At 36.8% G+C, this 11,380-nt stretch overlaps 1 protein-coding gene across 2 annotated transcripts in view; it reads left to right on the top strand.

Annotated features, from left to right (window-relative positions):
- The first annotated feature begins 75 nt into the window (after positions 1 to 75).
- Positions 76 to 11,380, top strand: part of LOC137392001 (solute carrier organic anion transporter family member 4A1-like) — a 29,528-nt gene continuing 18,223 nt past the window's right edge. The window contains exons 1-6 of one of the 2 annotated variants that reach the window (XM_068078585.1): positions 76 to 234; positions 499 to 958; positions 2,509 to 2,743; positions 4,731 to 4,952; positions 6,452 to 6,554; positions 10,245 to 10,392. In XM_068078585.1, the coding sequence (XP_067934686.1) occupies positions 533 to 958; positions 2,509 to 2,743; positions 4,731 to 4,952; positions 6,452 to 6,554; positions 10,245 to 10,392 (1,134 nt within the window). In that variant the 5' untranslated portion in view covers positions 76 to 234; positions 499 to 532. Of the gene's footprint in view, positions 240 to 498; positions 959 to 2,508; positions 2,744 to 4,730; positions 4,953 to 6,451; positions 6,555 to 10,244; positions 10,393 to 11,380 lie in introns of both variants that reach the window. The other variant, XM_068078593.1, reaches the window with a different exon arrangement.

Genomic DNA, 11,380 nt, shown 5'->3' with positions numbered 1-11,380 from the left:
TTTCAGACGACAATGAGTAGTCTGAAGCAGGATCTCAAGCTTTATAAGCGACTCATTTGCGCTCATTGTGAAAGTTGAAAGCATTTTATTTCACAGAGATTCCTTAGAGATTTTTATTGAACATTTGTTATTATCATGGTGACTACTCACGTTTAATTATTTCTGTAAATCTAGCAAGTATATCGGACAGCATCCAACAGCAGAGACAGGTGCTATCCGAGGTTGACTGAATAGGTGAGGTACGCCTAGCGCATCTGTACACAGCCATATTGATAGTTTACATAGATTATTGAACATAAAATCATATGCGATACTGCAGATGTGGTAACTATTATTTACACAGCACTTGAGTAATTGAGAAGAAATTTCAAATCGGTTTGTAATTACTATTACGTTCAAATTAAATCTTAAATAAGGTAAAGACCATAGAGAGATGTGTATACAATGTCATTTAATGTACACAAATAGGATGTATAGAACATTAGATTTTATTTTTAGGTTTTTCAAATAAATCATTCAAAGAAACTTTGGCATGAGCTCCTTGCCCAGATCAAGTGAAGGCAGTTCCACAACAGAGACTTGTACTGTAGAAGCTCACAATCTTTTAAATGATGAAGGCACTGCTCATACGGCTGACTGTGATTTACATCACTCTAATGGATCAATTAGCAATCGAGACTCTGGCATACAGGATGGTGAATCGACAGAACCTCAAGCCCATGTTGAATACGGAAAATGCTTTCACAGTGACAAAGATGATGTTGTATTAGACTTAGCTCAAGCCTGGCCTCGACGTGGCTCAGGAATAAGTGCAAATTCTATGCGAACTTCATCGACTATGGAAATAGACCCTAAGGATGAAGTATGCGGCTGGGGACCATTTAGTCCCAAATTATGTCAACGATTTCGCAATCCTCGATGGGTTCTTGTTTGGCTTAGTCTGGCCGGTGTCTGTCAAGTAAGTACTGTCCATATTTTTATATTGCTTGTATTCAAGTCTATTAATTTTTAAAAGAAGAATGGATAATCAACGCCAATAAAATACTATACTAGTAAAATTACCATAAGTTAAAGATTTACCAAATATATATATTTACCTAAAATATACTGTTTGCAACTGCAGGGTTTCAGAAAATTGAATATTTGCGATTATGTGCATATTCAGTTTGTGTTTGAGTTGACAATGTCAACAACTATTTTTAAAAACCTGATCAGACATGAAATTATAAAAAAGGAGAATAAATGAAACAGTAAATTTGTCTCCTTTCGAGAAAAAGTTATGATGCATGCGATCATTAAGAATAGTTACATCCTAAGATTGTCCGATATCATTGTGATACTCCTGTGAACCATGTATGGGTGTGAAATTGTACAAATAATTCTGGCGCCAGCTCACCCTATATGCAATTAATTTGAATGTCGTTAAAGTGGTTGCAGTTGTACCTCCAAGATTATTGTGAAACATTCTTTTCTAGTTGCTCCCTGTTTTAAACCTCCCCATAGTAATAGCCTGTAACTGGAGTTATCATCTCGACTCATAGGAAAATTCTAGAAACTGCTATTTTAGGCTGTAAATATGAAATCAACATTTGTCCAACCAGACCTCGGTACTCTCTGTAGGCTAACTGACTATCAGAGGCATACCCTATATACGTTTGACGGCTTGACGGCGAGCTAGTATCCTTTAGATTGGCTTGTGGTATGGCTGCATCTATTTGCATGCAACAAATCAACAGAATTGTTTGACATTTTCGGTTAGAAATGAAGATCTGATATACTGGTAGGGTCATAGTTCAAAAACATGCTGGCTTGCATAAAGAGAGTACTCTAGTGTGAATTCACTTGTTGGCATTGCCTGAGCCACTTAACATTTTGCCAAACATAATACTAGCTGCCGTAGGCTCGGTAACCTCAGATATGCTCATATGACCCCACGAACTTGTTTATATCAGCCTTGTTTATATCAGACTTGGTGTCCAGCTCATGCATACCAAGTTAGCTATAATTGATGCTATGATTGAAGAGCTCCACAATTATAAACACCATTAAGTCAGATTTCGGAAAAATGTGTTATATAACATTTAAACACTATTTTATGCAAATTTCTACACAAATTTCTTATATCAGAAGTGCTCAGGTCAACAAAGCACTTGTAACATGAAAAAGTGTATGGAAAACTTTCTTGTTCATGTCGAAGACGGAGTTTACATTTTACAAGTTTAGGTTTTTTGTTGTATTTTAAGTTGCGTTTTAAAAAAAAAGTGTTCTGAACATCTTTGACCCTGAGCTCTTCAGTTGCTTTTTAATCAGCATTTGGTAACGTCACATTTGGCATTCACCACTGTAAAAAGCTCTATGATTTCCTCAAGAATGCATTAAGAAAATGTGCTGCTGCACCAAAACTTGCGGCAGCCCAGACCTCTCATTGTTCTCCAGATATTCAAAAGACTTAACTTGCTAAATATTGCCGAAGCTTCAATAACGCTAATTTGTGAAAACATTTTGTAGGGTATGATTGTGAATGGATTTGTGCTTACTAGCATCAGCACCCTAGAGAGAAGGTTTGATTTGAAGAGTTCTGAAACGGGGCTGATAGCCAGTGGGTATGACCTGGCCTTCCTGGTCTGCCTGATACCCGTATCATACTTGGGTGGCGTAAAGAGAAAACCACACTGGCTTGGCATCGGAGTACTGATAATGGGTCTTGGCTCCATTGTGTTTATTCTGCCTCATTTTACCACAGGTATTCGTTAGTGCTTGTACGCTTGAACATATTATAGTAAAACAACATCTCTTGGCAATACCCTAAAGGCTGCTTTACACTATATCGCATATCTCGGCATTGATGCCATAATACTTTGGTGATCGTCGGCAATAACAATGTTCACACTATCATAAACCCTCTGCGTTTACATCAGCAAATACTCTGTGACGTAAGGTTCTAATTTTTATTTTCTATTTTTCACGAACAAACCCCTTTGTTTTTGTGAGTTCGAGTCAAATACAACCCTCGCAGCGACTATCATGAGTGGAAATAAATATATCACACTATCCGCGACTGCTGATTAATATCGTCGAAATGGTTCCCATTATACAGGCGGTCGTCGATGCTCGGCAAAATATCAGGAAAGTCTGACAGCTGCAAACTTTCCCGACGTATCCGCATTGCTTCGTCGATGATATCGGCTCCCTGTTCACATAATCGGCGACACTGACATACAGCTATATAGTGTGGACAACAACAACAAGCTGATATTCTTGCCGTTATATAAAAATGTAGCGATGAGGTGAGCCTTCGTCTTCCATCCCTGAATCTTTTCTATATTTTTGTAGAATACAATTATATTCGCTAAGATAATTAAAAACCTGCTGAAAAAAGTGTTTTTTTATGTTGCTTTCCGCTGAGGTAGTATGTATCTCAGATATCTATCCACCATTGCTATATTTATCTATCTGTAATTACTGCTATCAACAACAACCAGGGTTTCTTATCTTGTCTAGGAGCATCGCAATTAATGTTATCTTCATTCTAGAGCTAAAGAGATTATAGAAATCAGACCCATGGGGCTTGTAAGTAGGAAATCAGTGTATAGCTTGTTCAGTTATTTCATATTAGTTGCCTTTCATGAGCCTGTTTTCTCCCTGGAGGGCGCTGCAAGGTAGCCAGTATGTTCAATTACGGCCATGATTTCATTTAAGTTTAAGTAATCGCGGATTTTGCTTGGCATCAAGCAACAGTCATGTTTTAATAACAATTGCTTATGCAAAGAGTTGCGTTTGAGCCAAATTATTCAAGCCATTGTATGCAGTGTGCATTATAATTACATGCCATCTGGTTCTGCGCGCTTACTATTACCATCATGATAACAACTTTACAAAGCTTCTACTTTGAGTTGCTTGTAGTTAGCGAGTCCGGCAGCCCTCATTTCGCAGCTGCTTTCTATCGGTTGAGTATTTGTTATAATATGTCAGCCTCTAGGCTTGGAGCCGTCTCACCCGATGTACAGTTTATTACTGTCACCATAGTGAGTGCTACCTGCGGCATCCTGTCACATCTGGGCTAGATAGACGCCTCTTCGGTAACTTGACACCGGCACGGACTAGCTAGGCAGCCGGACCCGCAGTCAACCGCATGTTAATTAGTGAGATGAACTCTAGGTTGTGAGGCTGCCCTTCAAATTTCAAGAATTCCATCTCAATCATGGCTGAGTTGTTGCAGCTGAGTCCAGTGAGATGCTTTTATGAGGTAGTCATCGCTTAGCTTAAAATCTTTCATCCTATTTGTAAGCCATTTTAAGTGTACACCTGGTCATGATCACATCAAGCTGCAGATCATTACAAATTAAATTTTTATTACCTTTATGGCAAGAACAAACACTGCTGTTTTTTGACAGTTAAAGCAAACTTTAGTTAGTTTCTTCCTGAATACAGCTATACATATATGTATATGTATACATACATATACAGCTATACATATATATGTATATGCTATGCATGTACACATACATATATGCTGCATATATATATATATATATATATATATATACATATACATATATATATATATATATGTATATATATATACATATATATATATATGTATATATATGAGAAATGATGAGATTCGCTGGTATGCTGTCGCATGGGCTAGCAGATTTCTCCATACATGCCATACATGTACAATGTGAAGTTATTTTATTAATATGATGTTCCCGTTGCTCAACTTGTAGACTTGTATCAGCCAACGAGCAGTAGCGCTAAGGAGACGTGTATGAGAGGCTCCAACTCATCCATTCCAGAGGAAATCTGTGGTAGCGGTCTCCTCAACAGATATAAATATGTGTTTATATTTGGGCAAATGTTGCATGGCATGGGCGCCACTCCTCTTTACACACTCGGTGTGTCGTATCTCGACGACAACCTTTTGCCTAGTACTACCTCTCTCTATGTCGGTGAGTTGAACAAATGCATTTCATGCAAGCATACCGATATACCAAACTCACCATCTCTTTTGGTTTACATCCTTCGCTATTTCGCTGCTCGCCTTTTCTGGTTTCAGGACACGATTAAAGATGTTTGTTAAAAAATTAAAAATAAAAAGAAAATTTATTAAAACATACATAAAATACATTTATAAACACGTGACTTCCTTCACACAACAACACAGTTAATCACAAGTACGAATATTCAGACCAGAGGAAGTCTGAACTCCGCTCGTACTATGTAAGTGCATTCTCTGGCTTAATATACTGGGAATAAAGTTGATATATAAACCGAAAGTTAATCAAGATAATGTCAGTTTGCTTATCTATTATATATGAAATAAATACAATGTGTTTAGAAACCAGTTTAAGTGTTCTGGTGTTACAATTTGGCTCATACATTCACTTTAAAAATTAGTTTCTATTTCATTGATTTTCACTTATTACGGGTGTGGCGTAGGAGGCTGGTACCCATTAACCCAGTAAGTGAAGAAATACTGTGTCATGTCATCCTCACTGTTGCAGCCTGGTGAAAATAATGTTTGCCTAACTTTTTCTTAATTGGCTTTGAACAGTTTTCCATACTTTGAATACGGTATTAAGGTCGGCAAGGTTAGCGCTTGTGTTGAAATTAACCAATTCTCTCCATGTCCAACACCCGTTTCTCACTATGTCCAACACCCATTTCTCTCCATGTCCAACACCCGTTTCTCTCCATGTTCAACACCCGTTTCTCTCCATGTCCAACACCCGTTTCTCTCCATGTCCAACACCCGTTTCTCACTATGTCTCAATCAAAGGGTGTATTTATGTACATTCATGTGAAGTTTCCAGTCTATAAACATTGTCAGACTTGATTGGTATACGCTGGTACGTGTCTACTTGGCACACATCTGAAAGGTTATCATCATAGTTCAGCGATGATGTCTAGCCCTTGAATGCCTGATATCTCATGTTCTGTGCCTACTTGGGCAGGTATCTGTCCTCATCTATTCTCAAATGCTTCACAGTTTCTATTGTAACTGTTGACAAGAGCTTGAGGTGTTTGTGTTGGCTATTAGGTGATAACAGTATTTCAGTCTTTCCGCTGTCTTCACACCATTTGTGCCATCCTCACAGGGCTAATGTTGCTCCCATGTCCTCAACTGATAACTTGTATCAGTATTTATGCATGGAATACTGGGTGACCGCTAGTGATTGTGCAGCGCATACATTGGCTCGCGTATGCCTCGGTCAATCTTCTGTTTATATAGCATTTGTTTTTGTTTATTCAAGATGACAACTTATCTCCAGTCTATTCTTGTCTATTTTGAATGGAACAATCGTAAATATTCCTTTACAGATAGGCTAATATATGGGTTGCAATTGTCGAAGGCTTTAAGAATGATGTAAGGTCCCGTTCATTCACTAATAATACTAACATACTAGCTGAAGAGGCTTTTAATGATGAACTTTTTGTTTAATTGCAGCCATCTTTTATTCCCTCTCCATACTTGGCCCGGCTGTTGGTTTCTTATTGGGCGGAGTCTTTCTCAATATTTACACGGATGCTGCCTCTATCGATGTTGATCAGTAGGTGTTTCTACCTTGTTTAATATAAGGAAGCCATTAGGTGTTAGGATTACACGTGTATATGTCTGTTATGCTCAGTATTGATGGGAATCGTCTGTAAACATGGCTTTGTTTGCAGAAGAAGTCACGTAATTTACATATTTATGGAGATTCATATTCGTAAAATAATCCTGTTAACCTTTCAGTTGGACACAGTTGAGAGCGTATGGCCTCGGGCTGTGCTTGTTCAGCAAGATCAACTGGTGTGAAACATTTGTATAAGCCATTGTCCGGGACACAATTTTTATCTGCAAAAAGTTGATAGATTAGACAATCTATAAAAATATAGTCATGGGGTCATCGTGCCAGCAAAGATTGACATGAAGTAGATTGATACAATTATTTCGACACCATTTCGTGTCAAGAGAATGTTGCTTATAGAAGAAAGTTGGCCTTGAAAGTGTGACTTTATTGTACCATAAAACTATTTGTATTGTCGCATAGCAATAAATATGGCCGAAAATTTGTCGGCACGTTAGGAAACATTTTTAAGCAATAAAGTGTTTTGTTATACGAGATAAAACTAGAAACAAATAAAAGAAGACAATGCATATAATTTCTGAAGTCTGCAATTTATGTATCCAACCTTGACATGCAGTTGGGGTGACCACTACAAATATTGCTTCAACGTTTATTAGAACACAGAATGTGATGTCTTGGATTGAATTTAAACCATAACTGTCACGTACAACTTTTATCATATTATATAGGGGAATCAGTCACGCTGATTCCGATTTTGTACTCAAAATAAATATTGGTCCACTAACCTTCAGAGTCATTTAGGCTTTTTTAAAGCGTTTCAATATCCGTTTCGAAAACAACACAATCGGCATTACAAGCTCCGCCCATAAATATGTGACGAAACCTAGCTTTTTCAGGAACGGAAGTTAGGAATGTTTAGTCCGATTTAGAATAATAGAGATGGGTGTCTTAAAACCCATTATTATCTAAATCCAGCCTGTAAAATAATCTCAGTCTTTTATGAAAGTTATATGAACTATTTAAAATTGCTCGTAGCTTGTTACATGATGTTTAAATAGGCTGAACGCTAAGAAAAATGAGCTCAAAAAGCGCGGTTTTATCACAAGCTAGCGTTTTTATCGCTCTTTTTTAAATATGCATTGTTGAATAGCTTATCTACCTTTAAAAAAATACTGAGATTATTTTTAAGGCTGAATTTAGATATTAATGGATTTTAAAACACCCATCTCTATTATTCTAAATCGGTCTAAACATCCCTACGTAACTTCTGTTCCTAAAAAGCTAGGTAACATCTCGTATTTATGGGCGGAGCTTGTTGTGCTGATCGTGTTGTTTTCGAGACCGATACTAAAACGCTGTAAAAAAGCCTTCATTACTCTGAAAGTTAGTGAACTAATCTTTATTTTGAGTACAAAATCGGAATCAGCGTGTCTGATTTACTTAGCTAATCCGATAAAAGTTGTTCGTGACAGTTATGGTTTAAAGGCCAATATTATAGAGTGTCATTGACCAACTGACCCTTATCATGCCTTTACACTTTTCAAGGTCTATATTTTATATTTTAGAAGGTCAAATTTGTGCTATAGACAGTGGCTTATGTTGGCGCTACCTTGCAGAACTTTTATCTGGTTCAGGGGATGGTAGTACATACTTGGTTCATTAGTGACCAAGTCACTCTAGTCACTGAATCACTAGTGAAGGAGTCATTCTCGTGACCGAGTTGCTATAGTGACTGAGTTGCTCTAGTGACTGAGTTGTTCTAGTGACCGAGTTACTCTAGTGACCGAGTTACTCTAGTGACCGAGTTACTCTAGTGACCGAGTTACTCTAGTGACATAGTTACTCTAGTGACCGAGTTATTCTAGTGACCGAGTTACTCTAGTGACCGAGTTACTCTAGTGACTTAGTTACTCTAGTGACATAGTTACTCTAGTGACCGAGTTGCTCTCGTGACCGAGGTACTCTAGTGACCGAGTTAGTCATCTTATTTCTAATAGAATCAAATTTCTACAAAAAAAGTTAATTTGTTCCACGATTTGCTTCATGTTCTGAAACTGTGGTATGTTGGAGCAAATATTTTAATTCTAATATTTTCCCTCACTTGTATCATCTTTTAAAAGTGCAATTATAAATACTGGGAGTAATTAAACTGAATACATTATATAAAATGATGTAATAACTAAATATAATAAACCAAGTTATGCATAGAGAATTCGCAAAGTGCCAAGTATTAGTAAAAATGTGTCCTTTCATGTTATTTTACTTTAGAGACATGAAGACAGAAGTGTAGATTCGGTAATGCATAGTTTTAATGGTAGGGATGGTGGAAGAGATATCTTGTGTAAGCTACTCGAACATGAACTAGGGAAGTTTAACCTAACGTAGCTTATATAGTTTTGCTATTTTTTGTGTTTTATTTTCAAGTTTTGGAGTTCACTTTCATTTACAAAATCGATGTTTGGAAACACTTTGAAAGTCACGTGTTGAGAATTTTTTCATGCGTAAAATCAAATGTTTGCTCAAACCTCACACTACATATGTCGGATAATTGGTATTTTAATGTGCCGGTAAGTAGTAGCTTGTAACTGTAGTTAAACTCAGTGACTTGAGAATCATTATCAACTTTAACACAGCTGACGTGTCTCATATTTTAGCCTATATTAAAACTAAGTTAATATTTGTCCTTCAGTTGATGGTGCAATCTAATGCTGCTTACGGCATTTCTGTTGCTGCCTGTGTAATGCTGCACACATAGTTTATTCTTTGTGTGCATATCTACTGAAGCAGTAGGAAAAATCTAACAACGATAGTTTGCCTACCTGCGGTCATAGTATTTGACCCCTAGCAACAAATATGCTACCTCTCAACCTATAAAATAAAAACCCTGTTAACTAACAGGAGTTTATGAGTGTCAGGTAAGCGTGTCATGTAACAAATTATTTGGGTTGTAGTACCACCCACTATATAGTATGTTAAATAATAATTGCATTGCCCAGTAATTCTGGCCAGACTCAAATACTCTTCCTCTCAAGGATGATCACTGCTTTCCATTGTTATATTTACTGTTTAGGGGACCCAGTTGGGAACTTTTCAAGGAGGAAAGCTTTTTAAGAATAAGTTTTTCTGTCAAACTCGGCATGAATTGTTAAACTCAATTTGAGAGCCGAATTATTTCAACCCAAGGTTGAAATAAAACATTGAGTAACAGGTCAAACCTTCATATATAACTATACATGTTTCCTTGTTTGGATACTTACACAACATTCATAAAGCCATTTCATTTTCAGTTTCAGCACAAAATGAAACGTAATTCTGATGAACTGGAGAGGGTTCCTGATTTGTAGTATGAAACAAGCCAGAAAAATACTAACGCATCTAACATTTTATATGCATCCAGGACTAAGTCTATGATATTTACAATATGAACAGTTTTATTACTAATTGTGTGGACAACTCCTATCGTTTACGTTGAGTGCCCGTGTAAGCTTTTGTTAATTTTATAGTTCCTCTGAGGTGTGGTGTTTGAGATGGCCCTGAACGGTCTGTGTAACAATGGTAACTTCTGGTCTTGTCACCTCTGGTCTAGGTAACAAGTTAGTCTTGTTACAGCCCTGTTTGTGCACTCAAAGTGTCTTTATTTTCTGATTTGTACATAAAACATCCCCACAGGTTGCAGCTCAGTCCGAGTAACCCAAAATGGGTTGGAGCCTGGTGGATCGGGTTCATCTTCGCCGCTGCTCTCTGCTTTATTGGCTCAGTTGGACTTGGTGGATTTCCCAAATACCTTCCAGGAAGAAAATCAGTTCTCAAATTGAAGGTGAGTGAATACTGGTGACAAGTTGCTGAGGTCTGTCAGCATCATTAATGTATCAACTATGAGAATGAAGCATTTCATATAATTTTAACTTTCCAGCAGAAAGAGTAACTCAATTCACATTTTAAACGATAGCGATCTTGTCACCTCTCTACGCCAAACACTTATTAAATTTGCATTATTTTATAACAAAATGTTTATGATATATTAAAAATATTGTGATGTTGATATAAATATACTTTTGAATGAGTGAAAGTTGTATTTGTGAACTTTAAATGGTTAATTAGAAGGAACATTTTGATCTCTTGAAGGTTCGATGCATTATACAGGGTATCATATATAGCTAACCTCATTTACTCTCATTTAGTGATGTTGTGTCTGCAGAGTGGATTACATGAGTAGTATTATATCTGAGTGACTACTGCATCATAGTAACTATTAATGACTCCTGTATCATAGTAACTAATAGTGACTCCTGTATCAGATTAACTAATAGTGACTCCTGTATCATAGTAACTAATAGTGACTCTTGTATCACAGTAACTAATAGTGACTCTTGTATCATAGTAACTAATAGTGACTCCTGTATCATAGTAACTAATAGTGACTCCTGTATCATAGTAACTAATAGTGACTCCTGTATCATAGTAACTAATAGTGACTCCTGTATCATAGTAACTATTAGTGACTCCTGTATCATAGTAACTAATAGTGACTCCTGTATCATAGTAACTAATAGTGACTCCTGTATCAGATTAACTAATAGTGACTCATGTATCATAGTAACTAATAGTGACTCTTGTATCATAGTAACTATTAGTGACTCCTGTATCATAGTAACTATTAGTGACTCCTGTATCATAGTAACTATTAATTACTGTGTCCCATTGCTTGTGAGCTAACCTATTGTAACACCTTTAATGATAGCATGAAGTAAGTGGTGAAACTGCGATAGAACTTTTTAATGACTGATATATTCAGAAGTTTGTGA

This window comes from Watersipora subatra, chromosome 1 (genome assembly GCF_963576615.1).
Source record: "Watersipora subatra chromosome 1, tzWatSuba1.1, whole genome shotgun sequence".
Classification (NCBI taxonomy): Eukaryota; Metazoa; Bryozoa; class Gymnolaemata; order Cheilostomatida; family Watersiporidae; genus Watersipora; species Watersipora subatra.
The sequence above is the reverse complement of the archived record's forward strand: the minus strand, read 5'-3'. Positions and strand labels throughout refer to the sequence as shown.